This window comes from Choristoneura fumiferana, chromosome 2, assembly GCF_025370935.1.
Source record: "Choristoneura fumiferana chromosome 2, NRCan_CFum_1, whole genome shotgun sequence".
Taxonomy (NCBI): Eukaryota; Metazoa; Arthropoda; class Insecta; order Lepidoptera; family Tortricidae; genus Choristoneura; species Choristoneura fumiferana.
The window spans coordinates 8,155,026-8,170,099 of record NC_133473.1 but is presented as its reverse complement, the minus strand read 5'-3'; the positions used below and the strand labels follow the sequence as shown (position 1 = coordinate 8,170,099).

The 15,074-nt window shown below is 37.5% G+C and overlaps 2 protein-coding genes across 7 annotated transcripts in view; both read left to right on the top strand.

Moving 5' to 3' along the window:
• Positions 1 to 8,272, top strand: part of LOC141442172 (gamma-aminobutyric acid receptor subunit beta-like) — a 28,156-nt gene extending 19,884 nt beyond the window's left edge. For 2 of the 3 annotated variants that reach the window (XM_074107094.1, XM_074107079.1), the window contains exons 5-10: positions 636 to 793; positions 1,853 to 1,968; positions 4,475 to 4,643; positions 5,541 to 5,789; positions 6,315 to 6,503; positions 7,059 to 8,272. In XM_074107094.1, coding sequence (XP_073963195.1) covers positions 636 to 793; positions 1,853 to 1,968; positions 4,475 to 4,643; positions 5,541 to 5,789; positions 6,315 to 6,503; positions 7,059 to 7,237 — 1,060 coding nt within the window. In that variant the 3' untranslated portion in view covers positions 7,238 to 8,272. The remainder of the gene's footprint in view (positions 1 to 635; positions 794 to 1,852; positions 1,969 to 4,474; positions 4,644 to 5,540; positions 5,790 to 6,314; positions 6,504 to 7,058) is intronic. The other variant, XM_074107086.1, reaches the window with a different exon arrangement.
• A 3,637-nt stretch (positions 8,273 to 11,909) lies between these two features.
• Lrp4 (LDL receptor related protein 4) overlaps positions 11,910 to 15,074 on the top strand; it is a 30,050-nt gene continuing 26,885 nt past the window's right edge. For 2 of the 4 annotated variants that reach the window (XM_074107046.1, XM_074107036.1), the window contains exon 1: positions 11,910 to 12,128. The gene's annotated coding sequence lies outside the window, so the exon portion shown is untranslated. Of the gene's footprint in view, positions 12,129 to 12,486; positions 12,651 to 15,074 lie in introns of those variants that run through there. The other 2 variants (XM_074107051.1, XM_074107042.1) reach the window with 2 other exon arrangements.

The window sequence follows — 15,074 nt, the reverse complement described above, 5'->3', positions numbered from 1 at the left end:
TCTAGCGTATTTTATGTGATTCATTAATTGAACATAATTATTGATTGAAATAAGTGTAGTGAATAAATACTTCATCCAGCAATATTGAAGATCATCAAATGCGCGAAAGTGAGCCGACAAAATAGTTCTCAAAATCACTTCCAAAACTGTTTACTGTGCGGCCGTGTGTTAACCATCAATGCGAAATATACCTCGAAATATATTATTGGAAAAATCAATGACAAATTCTCCTAGGAATTTAAAATAAACACAGAGCAGTTTTCACAACGTGGCGCTTTAAATATTATTATGTGCCTAAACGCGCATGTTTCAACCCCCTTTGTTTTTTCTTGTATCATGCAGGAAAATTGCTGTAACTACGGGGTTTCATTTTTATACTATATATACTAAAGCTCACTACAGGCATAAGGTTTGCCCCGACTGGTGATCCAACACGGGATCTCAAGCTTTGTATTCAGCCCTATACTACGAAGTGCAAAATTCGACCTTCGTATCTTGCCGTCCCGCTGACGCTTATATTATTTAGTGCAAAGTGAGAGGGACGGTACGATACGAACTTCGATTTTCTAATTTCGTAGTAGCCCCCCAGGTTTATTAACCTTTCAACTTCTATTGACTTGAGCTAACCATTGCAGTTTCCTTCACGACGTGACGGAGCGCAACAAATTGGTGCGGCTCGGCGGCGACGGCAGCATCACCTATGGCATGCGGTTCACAGCCACACTCGCCTGCATGATGGACCTCCACTACTACCCACTGGACAGCCAGAACTGCACCGTCGAGATTGAAAGCTGTGTGACTCTTACACTTGTAATAGCTCATCGGCTCACCGCTTCTACGTGCATCCTAGCCGAAACGCCAGCGCCATTTGTTACAGTTCCTACATCATACAACGCAATCTGATCGTGAATCGCCTTAACGCATTCGCTACCGGTTGTTAAATCCGAGATTTCTTGAGGTGCCGCGAACGTACATATGCGTTTAAATGGTTGCAAAATTATGACAGCTGCACTACACTTCAAAGTATTCCATAATATTTCGGCTTGTAAATATTTTTCGTTTTCGTTCTGTTTGTCAATGTTTCAAAACATTGATTTATGTTCAAAAGCGTGACTATTTAAGTAAGTACATTTTGAGTCAAAAATTTCAATGAAAAACTTTTACTGGGGAGTTCAGTCAAACAAACCCACTAGATACCTCTTGAAATATTTAAGAAGAATTTGAAGACATCCCGTATGTGCGTTGCCGGCACTGGAAGTGTTAAGGCCAATTTTCTGTACCTATTGTTTTTCCCTCAGCAGTTCATGCACTACCACGCCATTAACCGTTGGTAACCTGTATTGTCTAAACCTCTATGGCACTATGGCGCTACATATTTTTCAATAGTTTTCCTCAGCAGTTGGTTCCCACATTCACACTTTCGACAACATTCGCTTTTTATTTTGCAAACTTACAAGCTTAAGTAATGCCATAACTGCCAACCCATCTTATATTTATTACGAGTACAATGCAGGTGCATGTAACAATACATTTAATACAACAATCCTTGCCTGTCATTCAATTTTTTCTAAAAAAATTACTTCCACAATGGATTAAGCAATTTTTTGCTGGGCCACAATGATTTCAAAGAAGAGCTTACTTTACTCGTGATTTTTAAGATACTCTTAAATATTATACACAAGATCATTTCAAGTAAGAGCATTCTATTCGATGGTCTACCGTTAATAATAGACCCACGGAAGGCTCCCTAAAATAGTAATAAATCAGTGGGTCATACCATCAAAATCGGTTTGAGTAGAGGTCCAGGCCACGCCTTCCGCACCAGCATGCTAACATTTGCCTCACGCTACAGATGGATACACGGTGTCAGACGTGGTCATGTACTGGAAAGAGACGCCGGTACGCGGCGTAGAGGACGCCGAACTGCCGCAGTTTACGATACTCGGACATGAGACTAATGATAGAATAGTAAGTTTAGCAAATCTATTTATGTTAGTGACTAGTTAATTGATCGATTCGGGTGTTTTTGCTGAGCTCCAAATCGTTGAGTGTTGCAGCAAGCAGAAAGTTATTTTTTATTGCATCAAGTGCCGATTTGAAGCCCGAGCATGAGGGCATATAAATTACTTAATGCGAGGTGCATAATCTGCTTTTCTTTCAACTATTACAGGAATGGTAGACGAAAAAAACTCATGCCAAACAATTAATAGGAAAGAAATGTCACTAGCACTCGATGATTCAATTTTTGTTATTTTATATTCGTACTTTCAAAAAATGACCACGGAAAATTCTTAAGGTTCCCGCCAATTTCTTTTTTTTTTAATTTCTTACTTACTTTTTTTGGTAGAGTTAGTAGCCAGTAGCAGATATTTTTACCCGCGATCTGTCAAATTTCGGATGGGCGTCATGGGCGCCAGTGGCCAACTAAACACACAGTTTTTTTTAAAATACGGCTACTTACTATTTTTGATACGATTGGTAGCAACAATTTTTTGTACGCAATCTGTCAAATTTCATAAGACCGTCAGGTTTACCAACCGAACACTACACTATGCAGGCTAATTTTACCTCTTTGGTGGTGCAATTAAAAAAAATCGAATACAATCAATGCAATAATAAGGATTTTCATAATTTTTTTCTGCTCTAGAGCTGGGTATTTAGCTGCGGTTGTGATGAAATTAAGGCATAGTTGGAAGAAAAGTATAATATGTTTATGTTGCTTCGCCGCTTTCAATCGTGCATTGGGCGTTTTTCCATTAGCCGGCCAAATTAGAGGCAAAAAGAAGGAAGCAATAATGTATGAAAATGTATGGCTCGCTATTTCACTTACCGGCCGGCGCCAGCGTCGGCTCATCGTTGAGTCCCGCCGGCGCCGTCGCCGTCGCCGGGGTAACAAGCTTTCCACTTGGCGCCGGCGCGGCAAAACTGCATGTTGTATATGAATTTGTGCTGAAGTCCGTGTCAGTACTGTATCATTCACCGGGCATAAACCGACATACACCGGCGCAGTGGAAAAACGAAGCCCCGGCGTCGGTATCGGTGCATGGCGATGCCGGTGCCGTGCCAGTGCCGGGCCGGCTAATGGAAAAACGCCCATTGCAGTTACAGATGTATTGAATGATGTTTTTCATCACACTTGCTCGTAAACAGGGTCGTAACATGCAGGCTACCTTGGTTGCAACCCCCCAAATAAAACCCTCGACCTTAATGTGCTGCTCATGAAACCCGTGGTCGGTAAATGAGTCATTGCCCGTACTAATTTTCATGTCATGAAGCCCAAGGTCGGTAAATGAGTTTGTTACTGCATGGTGTGCTGCTGCTCCGTGCGCGCGCTGCACACGCACGCCATGCACATGCTGCGGAATTTTGGCGGGGAGCTGCCGCTGCCAAGAGCGCAATCAGCGGTATCGGCAATTTTTGAAAAAATATTAGTTTTTCTTTTACAAATATACAATTTTACTCACAAATGTGATGAAAAACATTGTATATCGCACGGGCGGTACTAGAATTACGAACATCGACTCATTAAAGTCCTCAGTCTTCGACTTCGGGCTTCTAATAGACTCTCGTTCGTAATTCCTTATTTACCGCCCTTAAGACACAATGTACTATTGCCGTCGTATTTTGTCGGAAAAGTTCGTTTTTATCTCACTTTCTCAACTAGCTTACCGAAGTTTACTGAAGCTAATTTAGAAAGCAAGATAAATACGAACTTATCCGACAAAATACGATGACAAAACATTATTAAATAGATCTGTATTTCTGTACGACTCATATACAATACAATTAAATACAAGACAATCTGTTTAGGGAGTAAGTGCATGTTAATTTTAGTCATAGTACTAAGAATACTTGTATTATCTTCTGTACACTTATTTCTGTTTGTTCTCCAAATAAATAAATAAAATAAAATAAGACATACACAATACATATAAAAACATATAGGTAGAGTTAACCAATTTATAATTTAATTCCAAGGCGAAAATATCAAATTGAAATAACCCTCCGAATACAATATGAAAAGAAATGATATTCTTCCGACTTTTTTTTCGACTCTATATCCATTGAAATGATACCGTATAACTTTGGAAAAAAAATTGATTTCAATGATTTTCAAGTGAAACTATCAGGTGTTAAATTCAAGTATATATGAGGTTATTCGAGAAATAGGTACTTACCCATTATTTATTTATTTATGTACTTATATGTTAGATTTCTGTATGCGTTTAAATTTTTAGCCACTATTAAAAACCTTAGCTGATTTACGCAATAGTTAGCAAATACCTACAATTGTGGTATTGATTCAAGCTGAAGCTTGCTATCGCGATCAAAGTTGGTCATCCCGACTTTCGTATTTCATTTGTACAAATATTAAATCTACCACTCCAGCTATTAAAGGGTGCCAACAGAATCACAGCCCCAGCTTAAGTTATTAAGATAATGTAGAATGCTCAGTGATGCTGAATCGTTTCAGGAAAAGTTAGCGACCGGCGTGTACCAGCGACTATCGCTGAGTTTCAAACTGCGGAGGAACATCGGCTACTTCGTGTTTCAAACTTACTTGCCGTGCATTCTCATTGTGATGCTCTCGTGGGTATCGTTCTGGATAAATCACGAAGCTACGTCGGCTCGAGTTGCGTTAGGTAAATATGTTTCTAAACTATGTGTCTATCTATCTGTCTATTATGTGTCTCAAGTTCCAAACATTAGAGGATTGCGTGGATCCAGGTGCTCGAAGGCACACGAAATAATTTTACTAGGGGAACACCGAGTGGATGTTGTCTCTGTCCATTTCATAGAAACACATTCCGAGATTTGGCTCCTGATTCACCACTTTCTGTTCAACTCACAGACCTTAAATCAAGATAGACCGTAAGAGTTAACCTACCTTGCGTGTAAAGTTTGATCCACGGTCAAAGTTTTTCCCGACCTAAATGCGCGATGCACTTTGAAAACGCCGCCGCTCCAGTCGCGGCGGCACGCCTTTGAATCGGTTCGTCGCGCCTTTGAATCGGTACGGTATAGGTGGAGTCATTCACGATGACGCGTGCCATGGTTCTTATTACAATGTCGTTAATGTCTAATTTTGACAAAATCACGCGTCTTCGTGGATGGCACTAGGTATATCTAATGTAACAGATCAGCGCCGGCCCTGGGGTAGAGCAAGGGGAGCGATCTCTCTAGGCGTCATATAGCAAGGACCGCCATTATACAGTTTCCAGTGCAAAATAACATAGTGATGGCGCCTTTTGAGTGTAGACGATTTCGCTCTACCTTGATCAAGGGCTAGAGCCGGCGAACAGATACCTATGATGCCGTCTCTGTACTTTGTTCCGTTAATCAAAGATGGCGTCACTGTATCTGTCTCATTAACCCCCTGTTTCACCATCCATTGATTAAATTTATTTGACGGATAAAATGTAATGCCGTCTCTGTTTGTTTTGTTCGAATATACAGAGACGGCATCACATTTATCCGTGAAATAAAATTAATCAATGGGTGGTGAAACAGTCCTTAAATCTCATTATTTTAACTTCTAGGTATAACAACGGTGCTGACTATGACCACAATAAGCACGGGTGTGCGCTCCAGCCTCCCGCGTATCTCTTACGTGAAGGCCATTGACATATATCTGGTCATGTGCTTTGTATTTGTCTTCGCGGCGCTCCTCGAGTACGCCGCAGTCAACTACACGTATTGGGGCGCCAGAGCAAGGAAGCGGGCTAAGTTAAAGAACCGGGACCTCTCCACCAGCACGAGTGTGGAGAAAGATTTGAAATGTTCAGGTGGTAATTTACTTTGTCTACCCCCGTGAGTCCTCACGAATAAAGAACAAAATTAACAGTAAAAATGACGGCCGAATTTACTTTATTTATTTATTTATTTATTTATAAAGTGCTTTAGCACAAATTGATCATTGAATAAAGAATTTTAAGAATGTTGAAACAATAACAACATATAAAGTTAGGACTCAGGAGGTAGTAAAAGTCAACAAGTACAGTGATATGCACTTTTCCACTTTTTCCATTTTGATATATCTACACTTTTCAGTTCAAAGGGGTAGGTACTTCTCACTAATGTAATTTAATTTAAAATCTGTTATTTTATTGCCTAATATTGTATTTGTTTCTACTTACGTAAAAACTTAATTGCTCGACTTGGCGGGGGCTAGATTAGGTTTTAGTACGTATTATGTAAAAAAATTGTTAAAAAATATGGGAAAAACCGGATTAAAATTCATTTCGTGGTTTAGGGGAGATAAGGGGAAAGCGAATTTGTTTTTATTATGTAGAGATAACACATTCTATTCACAGGTTCCCGTTCTCCGGAAGAGATCATAGCACTGCGGGAGTGCTCGAGCGCGTCAGGCCGAGTGTCCCCCCTGTTTGGGCTCCGGTCCAAGCCGCTGCCAGCCGCCGCCGGCGCACCGCCCTCATTAAGGCTACAGCGAGAACACACGCAGTTGAGATATCGCACAAGGCCACATTCTAGAAATTCTAAAAGTTAATACCTCTTGCTTAAAATCTTGTACATTGAGCCTCTATTTGATATTATTCAGTAGTTCCCGAATTGAATTTGACGGTAATAAAAACATAGAACCTGGTATTGGAACCGAAATATACCCTAGTAACCTAGTGGTTTACTCGAGTTTTTTGAAATTTATGTGCGAAATTTTACTTGAAATATCCGATCAGCTTTCCGACAAAGAAAAACGTCGTGAGGGAACCTGGTTACACCTGGTAATTTAATGGTGTGTGTAGAATTTCCATTCTGCACTGAACCCGTGTGGGAAACAGCCACAGCTCTCGCAATCTGACAGGAGGCCTGTACCCCGTAATGAAATGAGAGTTATACCGGAGATGACGATGATGATGAGTATGAAAACTGCTTGTTTACGCATCAGCTCATCTGTTGATGAATAACCACCGCCGTTGCCAGCCCAAGTCTGTAAGACGGAATGCCTTTTATTGTGTCGTTACTTATCTCAGCTTTTTTTACCCTCCGTACCAAGAAAACAATAGCGCCAACACTTTTTAAAATAAGCTTTTGTTTTCCAGATGGATCGACCGGCAAGCCAAAAATGATGCATGCACTTCGTCGTGGTGCATCTGTCATCAAAGCGTCTATGCCCAAAATCAGGGACGTCAACGTCATTGACACCTACTCTCGAGTTATCTTTCCTGTCTGCTTCCTCGTCTTTAACGCCGTTTACTGGGTCTTCTACATCTTCGATTAAAACTATTTCCGTGTTTCACGGAAGCCTATATTGCTTGTTGAGAATTGGACCAGCTGCGATATGTTCAAGTGTATAAAAGTGTTAAGATTTATTTTGTTTCTTGTATTTATATTAGGTACTGCATCCATCTCAGGCAGGTGATGTCTATTTTTAGTTGTACCGATTGTTTTGCCTGACTTATTAGTTTAAATGATCAAAGAGCTTCATTAGCCTTATGAATGACTTTCAACTGCTACTGAAATATGAAAATTATAAGTTGCGTCTCCTAAGAAAATTAATTCATCTCGGTAAATCTCAATAAATAAATAACTACATACATAGCCTATATATAGGTAGAGAAAATCGACGTTTATACTGGTGATTTTAGGAATACATGCAAATTTTTATTTTTTATTTAGTTAAATATGCCGAACTATGCCACAATCAACATCTATTCAGTAGTTTAATGTATGTAGATGATAGTATAGCACGTTATAGTTGAACTACTGAAACTGCCAATATTATAAGTGAAGAGGTACTATAATGTAAGTAAGGGAACATTACGGTTTGGAATCGAATGATTGAATGATTTTGGGTGTAAATCTTCACCTAACTATTATTAATATGATTATTATACATTTTATTTTATTTGGCTTTAGTCAGCAGCCCGTCTCGTGTGGCGGCTAGCAATGTTATATACCTATTGTGGATTGTATTTAATTTATCATAATCGAGTATTGACGCAATAAAGTTAATTCTAAAAACTATTTTACCAATGTTAACTAATAGGCTCTTAAAAAGATATATTATTTCTACAAGATAAAATCACATAACTTTGTCTATGAGACGCTCTACCTGCCGAACTCTATCCATCTAATTATTAGAACATTCATATGTATTTAGGTATTTATTTAAGTTCGTTGTAAATACTGACTACAATATTAGACGCCATCGTCTTAGATGACGAATTAGTAGTTAAATCGATGTTTATAGAAAGATATTGCAAAACGAATAGTATATGTTAAGTAAACGTTGCAAAATAAAGTTTAATATCAATTGTTTTTTCTTTACCTACTATATGTAAGCCCTGACCTGTACAGGTACCTAATGTTAGCAATTTCATTTTCGTTGAAATCAAAGTAACTATTAAGAAAAATCAAATTAAAGATAAGTCGCATAAATGTGAAGAAGGATCAAATGTGAGGAAAGGTCAGCAGGCAAATACCACCATAATGGCGAAACGAGGTAGAAGCATGTGGAATTTCTTAATATTGCCGATAGTATATTATGTATATTTAGGTAATAGGTTTTAAAAGTATAAGTGGGCTGCAAGAAAGTGTTCTGGGTGTCGTCGACCCTAAATTACAGCATTCGCTATCTACTAATATAGAATGAAAAGTCCTGAGTGACTGACTGTTCTAGGTCGAACTCAATCCCTTGGCCTTGCCTTTATGACTCAGATAAGGAATAAGGATGGATTTGTCTAAATTTACACGGGAAAGGGAATAAATAGGATTTATATGTTGTTCCAATTAGAATTAGAATCTTCAAATTTGCATGCAAGTGAGTAATTATTACAGCTAAAAGTACGTCTGTATCATAAACTTTTTAACTTCAGCTTCAGGGATTAATTTTATTTAGCGAAAGGTACTTGCAACGCCATCTATCTTGGAACAAGAAACCACTGAGTCAGTCTTCCTTCATAGCTTAGACCGTTCTGCACTGAACCGAGTCAAGTTAATGCCCACTGCTAGCCCACTGAAATTGTATCCGGGCACCAAGGCTGCCATCTATCGTTTGTAGTTAAATGTTTCAGGCAGATTGCTTGAACCTCGGAGCTTGAATTAAAATACTCGTTAGTTTTCGTTAGTTCGACGTGATTTTGGTTCCAAAAAACCGATGTCTCTAGTGTGCTTATAATATTTTTTTGAGCGTATGGAAGTAATAGTTATTTGTGCAACAAGAGAGCAAAGTGGTTTTTTGTTGCGAGTGTTGATTTTTAATCCCGAGTTAGCGAAGGACTCTACAATTGAATCACGAGCATAGCGAGTGATTCTAGGTTAAGAATTTGAGAGCAGCAAGGGATTCAAACACATGAGATGCAAAAAAACTTTGGTCTCGTGTGACACATACAATACAATTTTTCACCTTAGCAGCGAGAACATAATTTTAATGTAACATAAGAATAAAACCACATATACCTACCTGTTTATAAAACAAACACATTTTTTTAAAATATAATCCGATTATTAAAAAAACAAATAATAATCACATTTAAAACCCTTACTCAAAAATGATACGTACAGTTGCGATTACATCTTTAAAAAGTCACCAGAAAGTTAAGAATGCCAAACATTGTTCAAAAGCGGTAAGTAGAGAGGTTTTGAATTCGGAACGAAAAAGTGTCCAGTAAGTACAATACAAATCTCATTCTAGTCATAATATGCATTGTAATTTGAACTTAGAACTACTTGTAAAATATGTCATACCTACTTATTTTTCAAACCCATCTTTGGGTAATTAAAAAGGTTAAACAATAAACGTATAATTTATTATAAATATTATTTAACTTTTAAATATGATTTTATTTAGATTTCTATTACATAAACATAAATAGGTTTGTTACAAATTCATTCAACTTGACAAATATACGGAATTGTTGTAAAAAAAAAACAAGAGAAGCGGCTTTCGTGCAACGAGGTTGCATACTTTATTAAAAGAGCGGGAAAATTTTCATTTTGGAAATATTTCGTTGTCATATACCTTGAATTTAATTTAAGATTGTAATCAACACATTTGATCCTAGTATCTATCGCTTTTTTCATGTTGAAGTGAAAGTGACAGATCGAAGTGAATTTCAAATATTTGCAATACAGTGAGTAGACTCAACTCATAGCAAAACCAGCCTGTTAGAGGAGCTGAGGTGAAATAGTAGATTGATAAACAAGGGTGGAAAGTGACCCATTTTACCCCAGATATTCGATTCAATAGTTCGAGGGGAAATGGGTAATTTCACCCGAGTTAGACACTCTACTTTTCATTTCGACTGTGAGGAAAGTAAAATACTACAAAAAAGAAGAGAATAATAATAAATTAAATTTACTGATATCCAACCTCCAACCTTTTCGCACTGGCCACTTGCCACGTCCGACTATAAAAAAAAATCGAGTTGGGCACGACACGACCAAGGAGCTTATATACAAAACTGTAGGTTAAACGCCGAACGAAGAAGTTTGACCTTTGTCACTGATTTATATATATTCCATCTCTTTCTTCCACATTTCAAGAATGACTTCCAAAAAATTTGAATTTATTCGTGACATAATAAAAGTCAAATTTCTTGTTTCAAACGGATGTTCGGCGTTAAACCTCCAGTGTTGTAGGTATATAAGCTCCTTGGTCACGATGTGAATCTATCTAGAAGGCCAGGCCGAAACGTAAAAAAAAAGTGTCATTGACGTAACTCAATTATCTTCGACTCCGTTATTTATAAGCCTTACAGTGATAGTTTAGCATAAAATGGCATATTTAATTAAATAACAATGAATGACCTTCAATTTCTGTGAACTTTATTATTCATTACCTATCAAATATCTGATAACCAAATACAACACTGGAGGATGAACGTCGAACATCCGTTTGAAACAAGAAATTTGATCTTTATTACGTCACGAACATATCCCATCTTTTTTTTCTAAAGTTAGGTTAAGAAAGAAAGAAAGAGATGGAAGTCATTCGTGAAATGTGAAAGAAAGAGATGGAATATATAAATAAGTAATAAAGGTCAAATTTCTTCGTTCGGCGTTCAACCTCCAGTTTTGTATATAAGCTCCTTGATCGTGAGCAACTCGATTTTTTTATAGTCGGCCGTGGCAAGTGGCCAGTCGAAAAGGTACCGTTGGAGGTTGGATATAAGTATTTATTATTCTATTTTTTTGTAGTTTATTACTTTCCTAACAGTCGAAATGAAAAGTAGAGTGTCTAACTCAGGTGAAATTACCCATTTCCCCTCAAACTATTGGCGCCCTCACTTCGTTCGAGCGCCAGAAATGTCTTGGGTGAAATGGGTCACTTTCCACCCTTGGTTATCAATCTACTATAACTAAATCCATATGCAGCTCTATCATTACATGAATTATTATCAGATTGATTTATACCCTATTCCCAATAATAATAGTAAAACAAGTACTGAGTTGGGTGTTAAATAAAGTTTATGTCATTTGTTTCTTGATGCACCGATGTTTATGATTGTTTAAATGTACGCATTAAGATAATTGGTTATTAATTTTTAAAAACACTATGTATGTCTTCTTACTATAAAGCTAGGTTTACAATATTACCAATTATAATTACAATATTGTCATTTATAGATAATGACATATTTTGCTCCTAATCAGCTATTTTATTCATTAAAAAAACTTTTAAAATCAAAATCTCAAAACTACTTCTCGCATTACTACTTCTCAGAAAAGTGCACTATTTATTGCACTCCATCTATTTTCATCTACAGTTATTCTGAGTGCCCGATATAATACGTAAATGCGAGATAGAGCACTGAAAGGGACTTTTATAGCGGCGAAAGGTGCTAAGGGGCGGAGGGTTCCATTCATCGATGGGACGCAGACTGCGCGGGGGGAGCTGTTGGGGGGACCGAGATTCTAGCTCACCTAATACCTACCCCAGTTGCGCGAGAACGGCACAACCGATGAGGTGTCCTCACGATCTCCGCTCAACATATATTTTGCTGAAATAGGAAAGAACTCTCCGAAAGAAATACTAGTCATTTCAATTCCGTGTTAAAACAATCCATTCTCCTGTGTTTACCGAGTTTTCTCCGTGACGTGGACATATGTGGTGTTCAGTGTTTGTGTACCCTGGATGCTGATAATGTTAAAACGTTGATCGAGTTCAGGTATTTACTTCAACCTAGTGAGGAGTATGTCCCCATCATTAATTTACCCTACATTCAGTGTAGCCCTCCAACATTATTGACGAAAGGATTTCAGTGGAGCATCACCAGATGATGGCTCATTTGAAATAAGTGTAGGAATAAAATTGACGCGTGTAGGTTTTTGTGATTTTGTCATTATTTACCGTCATAGATTTTACTTTGATGGTCAGATCTGTGGGCGGCAGGAGGTGTAAAGTTACGGACTTTCAGAGGGCGAGAAGGGGGGGGGGAGTGCGCGGGCGGGCGTGGGCGCACGCTGTCGCGCAGCCCACCCCCCCCGTATTGATCCCTCAATAAATTCTATACTTATTTCCCAAATTCAAACATAATAAGATCTGTTTTGATGTTTTGGGATATGGGACATTAAGAATCATGAACAATTGATGTCGAATTGTGCAATTAGACAAGTTAAGTGACATTGACGCGTGGCAAGACCTAAAGTGGTGAGATGGAGACTTAATTACCAAACCAGACAATTTTTAAGTAAGAACCCATGTAAGGTGATTTTAGTGCGGTAACTTGTTAATAAGTGAAATTGTTGTGAGAGGTAAATGGCGACGTATTTTAAGCTCCGATAGCAAAAGCGATGAGGCTGTTTTGATGTGAAACTGTGGGTATTTTTGAGAGTAGATAATAATAAACTGCACGATGATTAAGTATAAATTACTTTCGTGGAATAAAACATTGATAAAAATTTACTTTCCGCTTTGGCATCAAGGTATATTGCCAACTATGACAAGTGCTGTAATAAAGACCTATCAAGGAGAATACTTAAATATCGTTTAATTATTTCTACTTACGTCACTACTAACGTCACGAGCTACAGTGCCTTGGCGCTGTAACGACTCGATTCCCACCGGGATGGCTACATTTTTAACGTGATTTCAGTGAAGGTAGTGAAGGCTGACTACGAAAATGTTGCATCCGAGGATTTATCTTAACTCACGCTTAATGCACTCTCCGAGCTGTCTAAAAATGTTCACCCCCGACTATTGCCAGTTCATAAAATTAAATGTTGCTTCAATTTACAACAACTTCTTCATAGGCATTTCAGAAACGCCTATTCGACCGAGTCAGATGTTCGAGCTCATTCTATAATAATATAGTCATTTATTTTGAGCCGAACGAAGGCCACATAAGTCCCCCAAAAACTCTAGCGGTCCTTTTAAATCTCAATGTAACTTACATACGTTTTATATAAAACTATAAAAATGGGTATAAAAAAATATAAAGGCCCTTCTTGCATCTAATATTAATTAATTAATTATTTATTATTATTATATGTATTAATTGGAAAAATGACATAAGTGCTATATTAGATCTGCACTGCTAGATGCATGAAAGGTTTTCCTAAGTTTTTACCTATGCTTACGTATTTTTATAGCTCATGCCTCTCCTATATAATAATGTGAAATGTAAATCTGGCGCGTTGTAACTGCGTAGAATGCGCGAAGCGGTGCGTGGTGAATGAAAAAGAGATCAACAAGTAGCTCGTAAGGCCGGCTGCTGGCTTCGCGCATGCGCCAACAGGGTTTCTCAAAAAATATTAGTTTTCGCAACGGCGTAGTCAGCCACCATTTTTGTTGAAAATGCTATTGTATACGTTTGTTAACAGGTTTTTAGATTATGATAATTAGATTCGTTAAAATCTTAAAAATTCAAGTTTTTTTTTTACATTCATATATTTTTATAACATTCATATACTCGTAACTTTGTTTACTTATGCGTATAATGGCAATCAGCGAATAGGGGTCGAAAGGGTATAAATAAACGACGCTAACTAAACGATGATAACCAAGACTGACAGACAAGAATGACCGATAGTTTAAGTACCCAAGCGCGAACGTTTATTAAAATTTTGAGCTCTAAGTGACCCACCCGAGATAGTAATATAAACTTTTACAACAACAGATGGTCTGCTTTAGTGACGTATATATAGTTGACAATAGTTACTAAATAGAGGCCAGGAGAAAAAAAATCCTTAAGGGATGTCGCATCACCAAATTTTTTAGGGACTTTATTCACCTATCGAAAAAGCTCCGTAGCACAATTTCGGAAATCAATATTCCTAAGTACGATATTCCTACAGAAAAAACCCCGAACATCAAAATTCATAATGTACGAAATTCCTAAAAATGCTGCTCCTAATGCACTGTAAATCGAATTACTTTCTTTTCAAAAATCAACTACTAAATATCTAATGACAATACTTTGAAAATAGATATATTTAAAATCTGCGTACAAAAAGCCGAATACGATACAAAACACGATAAAAATTATAGGTCTTGACTGGAGTGTATACATAGATTGTTATGTTTAGGTAAATCTACACAGATACCGGAGCTCCGCCCAGCGTAGCTCCATCGACTTTGTACGCTATTTCTACGCTTTAGCTAAAGTCAACTGAACGAAATACAAACGTCGTTAGAATTATCGTGGACTAGTAATTTTGTACATTAGACAAAGTCAAAGTCAAAATATCTTTATTCAATTTAGGCTATAACAAGCACTTATGAATGTCAAAAAAATTCTACCACCGGTACGGGAAAACCTCTGTTGAGAAGAATCCGGCAAGAAACTCAACGAGGTATATATTTTTTTAAACAGATTTACAATATTATTAAATTATATGTATACATCACAAGTATTTAACACAACCTTATTTTTAACACAGTAGGTAGGTTCGCTATTTGAAGGGATCGCTAATGCGGATCGGAATTATTTCCAAATATCCCTGCCCATGATATAATCATTAACTTTATAATACGCCTTTGATATTAATGTCTTCTTGACAATAGATCTGAATTTTGTATCCGTTTCATTTATAATATTTTTTGGAATTTTATTATAAAAATGCAATTTCCCAGAAACGACTTTTTGGTTTTAGCCAGTCTGTAAGATGGAACT